This window comes from Pinus tabuliformis, chromosome 7, assembly GCF_031772625.1.
Source record: "Pinus tabuliformis cultivar Carrire ecotype Pingquan chromosome 7, CPIR1, whole genome shotgun sequence".
Lineage (NCBI taxonomy): Eukaryota > Viridiplantae > Streptophyta > Pinopsida > Pinales > Pinaceae > Pinus > Pinus tabuliformis.
This window is the reverse complement of record NC_142293.1, coordinates 1376234428-1376248476: the sequence shown is the minus strand read 5'-3', so window position 1 is coordinate 1376248476 and position 14049 is coordinate 1376234428. Positions and strand designations below refer to the sequence as shown.

The window sequence follows — 14049 nt, the reverse complement described above, 5'->3', positions numbered from 1 at the left end:
GGATTTGTACAATTTCTAGTTCGGAGCTTATACAAAAAGCTCTTGAGGCAATTGATGAAAAAGACAAAAAGAAGGAAGAGACAAAAAGAAACAAGGTTGAACACGCAGGTAGATCTTTCGGGATATCTTCTCCTGATTTTGATGTTGAGGGTAGTGGGAGGGGCTCCACAACTGGCACATCATCCCCTGTTACTGCTAGTGCGAGGTCATCATTTTGTGTTCCACGAACAGGACATGGATCACAACCCGGCATAAAATCACTTGTTAAAAAAAGGAGAAGCAAGAAGCAGATAGAGTCATGGGGAGGTGTATTTTCTGGAGCGACTTACCTCTCAGCATCACCAAAACCAATCCATTTTGGCAACCAATGTGTGATGCTATTGCTGTTGTGGGCCCAGGGTACAAAAGTGATACATATGAGGAGTTGCGAGGGCCAATTCTTCAAGCAGAAAAGTAGGACATCAACTCTAGATTGGTGGAGTTGAAAAAAACATGGGAAGTTATTGGATGCACAGTGATGTCTGATGGTTGGATAGATAGGAAGGGTAGAAACCTTCTAGATTTCTTGGTACATTGTCCTAAAGGTACCATGTTTATTAAATCGTTGGATGCATCAGAACATATCAAAGATGCAGCAACGATATGTGAGTTGTTAGATGGGTTCATTTGGGAGATTGGTGTGCAGAATGTGGTGCAAGTCATAACAGACAATGCAGCGAATTATGTGTCTGCCAGCAAGATGCTTATGGAGAGGCATCACACATTGTTCTGGACTCCTTGTGCAGCACATTGTCTCGATTTGTTGCTTAAGGATATGGGGAAACTCTCCTTTATCAAGGAGGCAGTTGATATGGCTAGGAGCATCCCCAAGTTTATTTATAACCATGCTTTTGTTCTTAGCCTCATGAGGAGGTTCACTAGAAACAAGGAGTTGCGGCGTCTTGCGATCACACGTTTTGCCACAAACTTTATTACTCTTCAGTCTTTGCTTCGATGTCAGTTCGAGTTGAAACAAATGTTTGTGTCTAATGACTGGCGTAATTGTAGATACAGCAGGAGACAGGACGGGAAATCCATTGCAAAAATGGTGTACTCTGAGACGTTTTGGCGTGGAGTTGAAAAAGCATGCTCAGTTAGTGAACCTATAGTAAAGGTTCTCAGATTGGTAGATGGGGAGAAGCCTGCAATGGCTTATTTGTATGAGGGCATGGATAGGGCCAAGGAGGCCATTTGTTCTTATTATGCAGACAAGGGTTATGTTGGCCTTGATAGGCAGATGATGTTATGGGATGTGATTGATAGTCGATGGACAGGGATGCTTCATCGACCCATTCATGCAGCAGCACTCTTCCTCAACCCCGCATTTTCATACAAATGCGGCTTTGATTTTGATGGCGAGGTGATGGAAGGGCTCCATTCCTGTATTCATAGGATGGTACATGATCCTAAGTTTCATAGCAAAATCAATCGCGAGATACAGTATTATCGGGATTGTGTTGGCCTAAGTCATAAGTGACAAGTCATCACTCATTAGAAATTAGAATTTTCAATTTAGAATTTCCTTACTTATAATTCTATTTTTTTTAAATTCAATTATGTAGCTATTATTTGAAAGATTAATTATGTTTTAATCTTTTGAATTTTTTATTTCTTTATTTTGTTGTAGATATTTGGTGGCGAAGCTATGGTGCAAGGGCACCAAATTTGCAGAAATTGGCCATACGAATCTTGAGTCAAACATGTAGCTCTTTAGGGTGTCAACGCAATTGGAATGTATTTGAGAAAATACACGCAAAAAAGCGCAACAGGTACAAATTTGAGCTCCAGCCTTCAGTTGAGCAATTACACTTATTGTAATTTTTAATTTTTAATTTAGGACCTTCAAGTGTCAAGAGTCAAGAGTCAAGACTCATTAGTTTTTTTGACACTCTTACAAGTTGGAGTTCACACGCCTCAATGATTTAGTGTATGTGCATTACAACATCTGACTGCGAGTGAGGCAAATAGAAGCACCAATGGATCCAGATGCCATTTCCTTAGACAATATTGATGTATTGTCTCAGTGGAGGGTGGAGTCTGAGGAGTCCATCTTGGAGAAGTCACCTTCATGGTTAGAAACAGATGATCCATTAGAACAGGGGCAGCAAGAGGAGGACTCGGAGGAGGAGCAACACGAGGAGGAGGAGGAGGAGGACATTGTGGGGGCATCAGCATCAACACCATCTACTATAGATATAGGAGAGCACAGCCCCATACCTAGCACTCATTATTTGACATTAGGTGCAGAGGCAGGGTCAAGGCCTTCTACTACTAGGGGCAGGCCTGGCAAACAGCCCATCATGTTTTCCCGTAAAAGGGGGAGAGGGCAGTGATTTCAGATAGATAGCTGCTAGTTTTATTTGTTATGCTACATATAACTCATGATGATGAGATACTTTTATATGTGATGTTATTTTGTATTGGTTCTCCACATTTGAGTCCTTGAATAGACAATTATCAGGGATCAGCACGATTTGGTATCGCCTTTCATGTATCATTTCTATTTGACATCATATATATCAGTGCTTTTTTCATATTTATGTGCCAATGTGTTTATTTCATGTTGTTATTGCTTTATATGTTTAAAAATCTGAAAAAAAATGAATATATTATGCATTTTTTATGCTTGCCGATATTTTCACCGATATTGCCGATAAGATATTTTCTGGACCCTCACCGATATTTTGCCAATACCGATATTTTCAACACTGATTTATAGCAATGCACATCTCATGGCACTTGGGCATTACAACACGAGGTATGAACCAACATTGCAAAACTCTAATTTTTTCCATTTGTCTAAAGTTATGCAAGTTTTTAAGGTCACAAAGATTTTTGAGTTTTTCAAGTCGAAGTTTATGCTTTCCAAGTTACTGTGGGTGTTCCACTGGAATAGCTTGTCACGACAAATTTTTCATTATGCAACTATATTTCCTTGGATCTCATATTTATCAGCACTAGCTTATTGCTCAAATTTATGAAAATAATTGAAACATGAAAAATGAAATAACCAGCAAATGAACACACCATCCACACAAATGAACACAATATCTATCCTAGGAAACCCAATACAAGAGAAAACCCAACCAGAAAGTAAAACCTATGTTCTAATCTCTTTTCTTCAATTATGAAAATGCAAGTGCAAAGAAAGGGGCACTCACTATGTAGTTACTTTTGACATTGTGGAGTAAACAGCTGCTACAAAATATTCTTCCTCCTATGCTATACTATCAAATCCCACTCCTAGATGTTCTACTCAGCTATGGAACAAGTACATTACTAGAGAACGGAGCCCCTCTCTCCTCCTAGTGGCCTAGTATTTAACATAGCCTGAACATCATCTAGGATTATGGTTTTTGCATCCTCAATCAGTGTTATGTTTTGGTCCTTAGACCTTGTACTGTCCCCATCCCCATAAGAAGCTTATGACAGAGTCCACTAGCCTAAAGTGGTTCCTGTAGGCTAAAGCAGTGAAATAATTAATAAGGGGACTTAAATTTGCCTAAGGAGACTTTATTAAAGAAAGGGAAAGGAAAATATTTGCTAGGCAAGTTGGATGTCACTTTAACTTTATAAAGTGGAGTATCATAAAGTGACTTTATAAAAGTGAATTTAATAAAAAGAAAAAAAAATAAAGAGAAAAAGGGGAAGGTGAAGATGAAAAGACAAAAGGGAAGGCGAAGATGAAAAGACAATCCTAAACTCATTAAAGAAGGGAATTGAGGAGACTCTAATTCATTCGTGCATTGTGTGAGTTTGAAGAGAGAGCTCTTGGAGAGAGTGGGAAGAGGAAGCTGAGGGCTTTGGAGCCCTAGCTGCCATAGCAGACTTCGGTGTTGCAACGAGACCCCCTAGTTTGGATATGAGAGTGAAGTCATTCAGATTTCACCATTGAGCTTCAATGGAGAACGAATTTTCTGAGAAATATTGAGGTATTTAAAGTTTTATCATTGTTTTTATATCCTTACACTGTATTTCCCATTTCTTATGACAGGCTGAAGACTTTTCATGGGAAATCAAGCAACAAACGTGAATATGAGCCAACAGAAAGTAGCTGAGTGCTGGACAGTTAATACTCCAGTTTGTGGGGCCCATGGATTGTTAAATAAAAGCTACATGCTTTATGGTGGGGGCCAGTCCAGACTTCTTCCAAAGAATTAGAAGTGTAGAGGTTTACCTGACTGAATTTGAAGGCACAAAAGCAGCACGATTCCCATTGTGATACTGTATGACTTTCTGGAGCATGAACAGAACCCAAAACCATCATTTCTCTTGCTGTATGAGTTTCCTGTTGTTATTGGACGTAGTCTGCATTTTCTGGGCTACGTACTGGATGCTGGGTTGAACATATACGCTGCCAGGGCCTAATTCACAATCTAAAGTTGGCCATGTTGCTACTAACTGTATGTGCCAAGCATTCCTGTTATTTCCTGAGTGTGAATATTGCCAGAATAGCCTTTGCTAATAGTGGAAAACATTGGACTTGGAGAGACTCAACTTATTCTTGTTGGGTATGACAGAGGTCTTTATCATCTGCGTCTGAAGTATTTGGAGCAAAAGGGGTAACATGTTACTCATTATATGACTGATATATAAATAAATATAAGTGGTCTTCTTATTTTTTTATTGGATGTGCCTGGGATGTATATGGGCTGACTCAGTAGGAGAGCGTTCCTCTCAATGGAGTTCTTAATCGTACTGGAGGCTGCTGTAATGCCACTTCTGGACTGCGTACCATTCTAAAAACCAAATCTGGCTTATTCTGTTGGTGTATAAAGGCTGCTGCTCTCAAAAAGATTGCTGAGCTGAACGTGCCTTGCTGGAGAAAGAACCAGGTTTCCCTCACACTCCATTCTTTGATAAATAAAGAAGTTTTTTCTGACATTTTTATAATGTAAACATTACTATATCAGCACTGTAAACATTTCTGAGTTGTTGAATTAGTTATATCAGTCCACTGGGAAATGCTTGAGAGTATTTTTTATTGCTGCATGACATTGTTGATAATATATATAGATAAGTGCACCCACAGCAGCGTTTCCCCAGAACTGTTCGCAGAAATTTGCCACTAAACTCAGTTACACACCCAGAAAAGTAATAAGAATTTACAGTTATTTAAGCAGAATTTTACAGTTCTAGAATCTTCCTGAAAGTCCACATGTGACTAGCCCCACTTGTGGAAATAGTGAGGGCTGATGTGGCATCCACTCAGTAACATGGTGATCAATTGGTGATCAATAAGGTAGGTCAACGTGTGGGAGGCATAACTTCTGCATATGAACTCTAATTGAGGTGAATTTACACTGTTGGAAAGTCTCGATGTGTAGAATAGTGTTGAGGGTTGGGAGCTATGCTTGCAAAGTTTTGACCATAGAAAGTGTTGTTTGATGCATCAAAATGGCTCTAGAAGGATTGAAACTTCAAATTTCCACACTGGGACCTGCCAAAAAAATGGACCCTACATGCCAATTCCTCTCGTTTTTCCACCAAAAAGGACCAAGATAAATGACAAACTATATAGTGATCCATCCATAGCACGATTTTTTCCCAATTTTCACCCCAACCAATTTTTTGGTTGATGTTGAGTTTTGCAATAAAGGTATAAATAGTGTCGCTAATATTCTTGATAGTGGTGAGTTATCTAGAATGTGTAAAGCAATAAATGAATCCAATAGCATCATGTCACATTCCATGGATGACCCTGTTAGTTTTAATGGGGTTCCTAAGTCTAAACTTAGGAAAATTAGAGTATTAATGGGTATTAATCAAAATATGGGTGAGAATGTTCTAGAAAGCGGATCAAGTCAAGTTTTAATCGGATCAAGTCAAGTTTTAATCTTAGCTGTTGATTAGAGACTTAATCTCGGCTGTTGAAGTGTCAACGAGAAAAGTATAAGGAGGCTTGGGGTTCATTTGAAAACACACAGAGTGTTAATCAGTCAGTTCGATATTCCTAGGGAAGGGTTGGCTAAGGAATTTGAACAAGTGATCAAGAAGTGAGGATCAGAGGTAGTACTGGAAGGAAGTGATTTCCAATTCCAGTGAATATATTTCAGAGAAGACAGTGAAGGATCAGAGAGGCAGCGCAGTGCCAAGGAGGGACAGCGCAGCAACTGAAGGAGGTTGATGCAAAACTGTTGGGAGATAGCAGAGATCAGTATCAGGAATCATTGTGGGTGATTGACAGATGAAATCTCGATTTCTCAGCGACAAATGCAGCAGTAGCAAGGGTGACGCAGTCAGAGGGAGTCTCCACGCAGAAGCCACACAGTGACTGCGTAGGCTCACACAAAGACTGCGCAGTGGGTCATCCAGGAGCTGGGGCCAGTGCAAAATCTCCAAATTCAGTGTGAGAAAATTCTCACTATTTTTCTATCAGTTATCTTCTCTGAGTGGATTGCCATTTCTCTGGGGCATCCAAATTGTATTCAGAAATTTACTGCCAATAATAGAAACCCTCAGATCTGCTGCACCAGTTTTCCCGCATTGGGTTTTCTGGGGACTATTGTCCAAAAACAAGTGTGTCAATGTGATTGTTCATGTGCTGGTGTTTCTCTTGCTTTTCTCAGTTCATAATTTGTGAAGTCTGCAGCTGAATTTATTTTGATATTTACTGAAGCATTGGTAAATAACTTATTATTGTAAATAAGTAGGAGAAATAAATCAATCGCTGCAGCATAATATTTTCACAGACCCCTCATCCCTGTGAGATTCTATCACGGAATGCTATCATCGATAACTGAGAAGGCATAAGTTGAATTAGAGAGTGAACGATACTCTCTCAACAAGGGCAATATTTCACCTATATTCCAAAGATCAATTCCAGTGCGGTTCAGTCTCAAAATATTAAAACAGCAATCATTTTTGGAATCCCAATATTAGAAGTCCTATCCAAGAACCCTTTAAACACACAATTCCACATAGGATTGAACTAGGGTGGACTGACCCTTCAACAATATGATAATTATGTTTAGTACTTCGAAGAGCATATTGCCTTGTTCCTTCAACTATGACAACATCAAAAGCAAAGAATCATGTAACAGAATTACACGCAAAAATGGAGATTAATGTTCTTTACACCGGTTTGCTTTAAGAAATTCTGATTTGAAATTCTTTACATAGAAAGATTCAGACATCTGCCTCACTAATATCCTTCCCTTTCACTCCAAGTCCATACCCATCAGACTGATGCACTAGTTGAGCAAAATCTACTTGAATCTAAGCATTTTCTGCTGTTTTTAAAACCTTAACTACAGACTGAAAAGCATTAATTGCAGATCTGGGGTTGTACTCGCTGATTTAAGGCTTAATCTGATACATTTGTAGGTTGCATTAGTTTATCACATCAAGGGCATCCCCTGCTGTGCCCAAAGAAAGAAACTTGCTACGACAGGAATAGGAAATCTATAGTGTTCAATCAAACCTTTTGGGCTTAATTACCTGAGGAACAGATCTGATTGACAACAGGTAGGCTAATTAATAATTACCACCTGACATGTATTTATAATCAAGTGTGGATTGTACCCTTCATTCATGTCATTTACCTCTTATATTTTTTAAAATGTGTTATTGTGCATAATCTACACTTGCCTCATACATAACTCCATAATGATGTTGTAAAATTCTTTCATCTGTGGGAAATTCTCAACTGTATATAGAACTGACTTTATTACCTTGTTCAAAACAAATTGTTCTAATTCAACATAGCATTCATCACGTGCAAGAAGCTGTACTGTTAATACATGTAACCCAGGAGGAACTTTAAGTTTCTCTGCAGCTGCACTGCACACATAAATAAGACATCAAAACAGTGAGATCAAGAAAAGAACAACATACAATTTTTTCAATTTAGAGCCATAAAAAAGATGTTTATATGCAGGAGAAAGGCCAGTGTCTGTTCAATATTTACTGTTACGTTTCTTTTAAGTAGGAAGAGACATAGAATGTGAGCAACATACCAAAACTCCAAAAAGTCAGTAGATAGCACACCTGCGAAAATATTCTACAATAAGTGTAACCAAGTACATTGGGTCCCCTGAAATTTCCTCTTCAACAACAGCAAATACACTGTTGTATATTTCATCAGGTGAAATAATGGTGCTAGCAGTCTGAGGCCTATGTTGGTCTGGTATGGCTGATTCTAGTGGCCCTTGTGCATGGATTTCACTGCTTTCAGATTGTACAAGTGCCTTTTCATGTCTTGCGCTGGAGTTCTCAGAATCAATACTAGCCCTTCTTTCTGCTTTAACATTGGTATCCTCCCTGCTATCATCCTTGCTTACATCAGAAGGAAGCACGTGTTGTGTTGAAGAGCTACCCTCTGGCCTTGCACTTACATGGCCAGAGTTTACATTTTCCTGAGAGTCAGTATCTCCAAAAGAGCTGCTCGAAGATTCCCTCAAGGCTGAAGTTATAACAGCATGAACAGTTTCCTTCTCAACCTCAGTACCATCAGTCGCAGCCTTAGTGGCCTTACCATGCATGTCAACCACTCCAGCGTTCTTACTTGTAGAAGCATCCAGCTTGAATGTTTTTTGTCCATTTAAATGAGAATCTGAAGGCTGTTGGCTAACAGCTCTGTTGGACCCAGCAGTTTCAGGTGCTCCAGCCAAATAATTTGCCAGTTTCATAGCGTGTGAATATGAAGCTGTCAGTATATCCATTGCATTCACAATCACAGAAAGAGCTCTCCTCTCCAAAATGATGGACCGCATGACTGCTAAAGACAACTGCTTAGCCTGTAGGAAAAAATAGCTGATAGTTATATTCTATAGAACTCTCCATAGAACTTATGTATGACAATGATTCACCCATTCATTTCTGACAATCATAAATATTATATAATAGAATTAAATAGCAGAAACCTGCTCCCCATAAGTATTTGCTTTACCTTGTCTGCCTCCAGCCTACGCCGTTGCAGAAAAGCTAACAGCGAAGGTACTTCTGAACTGCTAGCAGCAATAGCCTGACATATAGCTTTGGTTAGAGGACTATCCTTCATCTAATATCAAATATTATTGAAGTAAACTCAATCAGTTAACCTGAATCTATTTAAGGATTTTGGGAATTACACCAATATATTACTCACCTCTAGGTCTAAATGGACCCTCCATAAAATTCCATGAATGTTGTCACATATCAGATCAGGATTGAGGAAAACCCACCCATCTCCGTACACATTGCCTTCACTTGCAGTCAAAGTCTCTGCTTGAGCAGATTGAGAGGAGCTACTGCCCGATTGTTTGTCTTTGTTTCTAGCAGAAATTACAGTAGATCCTAATGGACCCCTCACCAAGAGAGGAAGAGGGGCAGATATAGGAGCCTTTGAATCTGCAAATATGTCATACAACAAAACTACTTTTGCATCCACCTGATGAACCAGAAGTACATTGTCCACTACGTTGATGGCCACCTTTCTTGAATATATCGGCAAAGAACCCTGTTGAGACAGCTGGGATTTTGCTGATCAGAACCTTGATAGTTTATGGCTCTCAAAAGCTCACTTAATTCTAAAAGTCCATACAAATACAGTGACCTAGGGTGTCATTTCATTTTCGTTTGATTGCTAATAGAACTAGTTCACAACAGACCTCTGCATGAAGATTCAGTGACTCCGAGCAGCAGGAAAAACAACTAATATGTGGGAATCCCTGAAACCATCAAAGGAGAGACTTACCAGATCTATATGTTCCTAAGAGAATACATTGAATGAAGTACTGAAAATGCAGGTATGCCTGAGCCATCAATGAGAAGTACTAAAAATATAGGTATGACTGAGCAATCATTGAGAAGTACTGAAAATATAGGTACGACTGAGCAATCATTGAGAAGTACTGAAAATATAGGTACGACTGAGCAATCATTGAGAAGTACCGAAAATGCAGGTATGACTAAACAATCAATGAGACAGGTTTCTGTTGTGACTTATAAACAGGGAAATACAAAATGGAAAGGTTTAATTTGAATGTAAATATATCATGTGCGATTATTTTCTCCTAAGAATTTGTATCTTACTTCATCAAATGCATTTTAAGAATATTATACACTAATAAGTCACACTTTAACTGCGTTCACCATGTAACCATCATGAACTGCATTATAGAAAACGAGTTGACCATTACTTTTCTGAAAGAGGATCCTTGCACAGGAGTACCAAAAATATATTCATACAGAAAAGCATTGGGAGGATGTATTTGTTGATTCAATTGGAAATTGGGACTCACTAATGAATACATAAAATATTCGAACATATCTACTGTCTATGTACAACTGCAACTTTGTATGCATAATTCTTTTCAAATATAGAAGACATAAATATACAAAATGTGTATTTCCGAAAGTATAAGACAAGATAACCATAATAACATCAAACGAATGACCAAAAAAGATGGTCAACGTATAGATGCTGTCTTTTTTAATCCCAAGCATGCAGCCTTAAAGAGAAACAGACAAGAATACAGAAACAACTGTAATAAAAGAAGTTTGATTATGTTCTAAATTTACCTGATGCACAACAGCATCACGATAAAACCGATACAAGTGAAGCTGCATGCCTACCCGATCAACCTGTAAACAATAAATTCTCCCATACCTGATCACAAGAAATAGTGGAGATCATTATCAAATATCATGTTTACAAAATATAAATTGTGGTTGATCACCTTGGGAAAAAGAAATAGATGGGAAAAATAAGACAAGTAACTCGATATAACAAAAGTTATAACAAATAAAAATGGCAGCATAGACTTACATTGTAGCTATTTGGACATCCTCTGGACCTAAAACAGGCTTCTTATTCACCTCAGCTTTAGTTATTGCAGCCTCAAATTTTGGCAAACGGATAATGCCTCCTGCGGAAAACTGAAAATGAAGAGACAAAACAGTTACTTGTAGGAATAGCAAAGCAGAAAAATTTCACTCACGAAGGGATCATAAAATAAAAAATCTGCTCACCTGATTCTCACAATGAGAAAACAAAAACTATAAATTACATCTTTACATATTCCAACTATTTCATTTTTCAATCATTATTTCAATATTATGAGTTTTTTGTTTTCTTTATTCACATAGTTCTGTTATTACTTTCATATTGTTTACTATTTTTTATGATGGTAAGGTGGACAGCACAATAACAAATCACATAATATTTTTTTCATAAGTAGCATGATTACATACATTTTATGTGTTTTTTTATATATATGCATATTAAGTTTCAACTGCACCTATACATACGCATGTTCTTCCATTCCTAAATGATAGATACTAGAAAAACTGTGGCAAATGCTTCCCGCAAAAACTATCTTGCCTTTAAATTTCTGTGAAAATTAGAAGCTAATATGTTGAAAGAGTTTATTCCCCAGCATCCTTATTTTACCATACAACTAGAATCAATACAGAAAAATAAGACCCATGAATATATGTGTGTGCTTATAATATATATTCTTGTATCTATATATATATAAGATGAAATAACTTCCAATTAATCCCAATGCAATCAAGAAGATGATTATTTCAAAATAAAAACTCTAATTTAGTTTAACACTGCAGGTGCACCAAGACTGGCCGATTCTTCCCAATCAATTCCAATTATTGTCAATTTAAGATTTTCAGGACTGTCACCAATTAATTCCTGATAACAATTATTCATCTATGATATATATGCATGCATATCTATGTGTCCTCAAGTTTGAGAACGAACACACAAAGACATGAGATAATCTCCAATTAATCGAATTAATCCCAAATGCAATCAAACGAAAATTATTTTGAAACTAAACCAATTATTTCATTTAACACCATAGGTGCACCAAGATTAGTTTATTTTCCCCAATTATTTCTCAATTATCAACAATTTATTATTTTCGGGAACCTCACCAATTAATTTCCAATTAAATTTATTTCATCTATCATATATATACCTAGATCCCTCAGTGTTAGGCATACATATCATCTGCTGAGGGCATTTACCCCAAGTACTATTTATCGAATGTGAGGATTTATTTCCTTGGAGGATTTCATCATGAAAACGTTCCTTGGAAATTAAAAAGTGTGTGTGTGTCCACTGGGTTGTGGTCTAGCACCAACCGGGAGCCATTTTCTGTGGAGACGACTCAAGTTCAAATCCTAGTGGGCTTGCTACTATGTTGTCTGTTAACTCCTAGACCTGCACTCAAAGTGTGTGTGTCCACTGGGTTGTGGTCTAGCACCAACCTGGAGCCATTTTCTGTGGAGACGACTCAAGTTCAAATCCTAGTGGGCTTGCTACTATGTTGTCTGTTAACTCCTAGACCTGCACTCAAAGATATTATAGTCCCTGTACAAAGTGCAAAACCTAGAGGTACTCAGGAAGGTTGCCCACTATCACCATAGTAACTACTCTCACTTTAGGCTGGCTCTTCTGTGGCACAAGGGGGCAACCCTAAAACAATGTTATGCTAAGCTTTAGAATTTAAGCAATGGTGGATTATTAAGACCAATGCCTATCCAATTGGGTGATGGAGAAAAAACCAACCATCAAGAAGGTTCAAACAGTATGGAAAGAGGCGCAGCTAGGCTGTTTTAACTTTTAAACATGCTCTGACCACATGGATCTACTTCAATATGCAGAAAATTAAAAGAGGGCCCTTCCAAAGATGCTACTCACAAGTACAAAATCAGCAAAGTAATAAGGTGCAGCTATGCATAATTAAACAAAAGCCACATATCAAATCATAAATGAAGTAGACAATAATAGGAAACCGTTGAGATTGCAGCTTGGAAGGTGATACTGCATGGATTATGTGCCATGACATGCAGCGAGTCACCTTAATTATCTCCTACTGCAGTTAATTAATGATTTTCCTAAGTCAAGACTTTAGACAGTAGTTTAATTTAATTGTTGGGTACCTTTTTATAAAAGGGAAAATAAGTCGACAACACATTAAGTCGTAGTTGCCGATCACAGTAAAGTGAGGTCTAATCTCAACCGTTGAGATTATGAATTTCGCTTGATATTAGGGATTGATCTTTTTAATAGGAGGTTCAAACCAAAGGAGATGCACATTCGCTTTGGCACAGGTTGGGATTCAATGGGGCGTAGTATTTGGCAGCGAGAGCGAGAAAAGGCTGGATCAAGCTAGCTAGAGTGGGATCAGGGCAAAGCAAGATAAGCAGAGAGGCCAAACTTTCTCTTTGGCCGAGAGGGCGAGTTTTTTTGTACGCAAATTTTTTCTACTGAGTCGCGCGTGTGGGTTGCACAAGAACCGAGTAGGAGAGAGAGGGCTAAGATCTTTTGCTGGGTATTTGCCAGAGCAAATTCTTGTGTAACTGTAGTAAGAAAATAATTCTCCTGAAGCTGAATAACAAACCCAACATTTGCTAGTTTTCCCCACACTAGGGTTTCCAGGGTATATCTATGTTATTATCTATTGCAAGAGATTGGTTTTGAATTTGATTATTTTTGCTTCTGTTGTTTATATGGTTAAAAACCCAGAATACTTATTGTTACAAATTAGATCACAAAGCATTGTTTATTTCAGATTTGCGATTATTTGTTGAAACAGTAAATTTGTAACTGGTTTAAAGAAACTAGCATGGTATTAGAACACTAAACTTTGAATGCGAAGCCAAGGATATCTGACATAGATTTTAGGACAAAAAAAAACTGATTTCAGTTTTCAATCTCTTTGAGGGTTTTATTCTACAATGGCAACCAGTGTTCGATATGAGGACAAGCTTGAGGGTTCTTCAAATTATTTGCAATGGAAGGTTCAAATCTCAGTTGTTCTCAAGGAGAACAAGCTGTGGAATTTCGTTAATACAACAGTGGTTCCACCAGTGAATGATCCAACTGGACTTGATCTGCATGAGATCAAGGAGGCCAAGGCGCAGAGGATTATTCTCAATGGGGCCAAAGATCATCTTAAACCCCATCTGTTAGAGAAGGATACTGTGAAAAAGATCTGGTATGCATTCACAAAACTATATCACAACGACTATTATAGTCGAAAGATGACGCTCAAGGACAAGTTG

The 14049-nt window shown here is 38.0% G+C and overlaps 1 protein-coding gene across 7 annotated transcripts in view; it reads right to left on the bottom strand.

Moving 5' to 3' along the window:
• Positions 1-14049, bottom strand: part of LOC149252752 (C18orf8) — a 354515-nt gene that overhangs the window by 109576 nt on the left and 230890 nt on the right. For 5 of the 7 annotated variants that reach the window (XM_089459794.1, XM_089459792.1, XM_089459791.1 and 2 more), the window contains 7 exons: positions 10790-10899; positions 10543-10630; positions 9630-9689; positions 9128-9478; positions 8930-9004; positions 8029-8777; positions 7713-7821 (listed from right to left, as the gene is read on the bottom strand). In XM_089459794.1, coding sequence (XP_089315920.1) covers positions 7713-7821; positions 8029-8777; positions 8930-9004; positions 9128-9478; positions 9630-9689; positions 10543-10630; positions 10790-10899 — 1542 coding nt within the window. Of the gene's footprint in view, positions 1-7712; positions 7822-8028; positions 8778-8929; positions 9005-9127; positions 9491-9629; positions 9690-10542; positions 10631-10789; positions 10900-14049 lie in introns of all 7 variants that reach the window. The other 2 variants (XM_089459796.1, XM_089459797.1) reach the window with 2 other exon arrangements.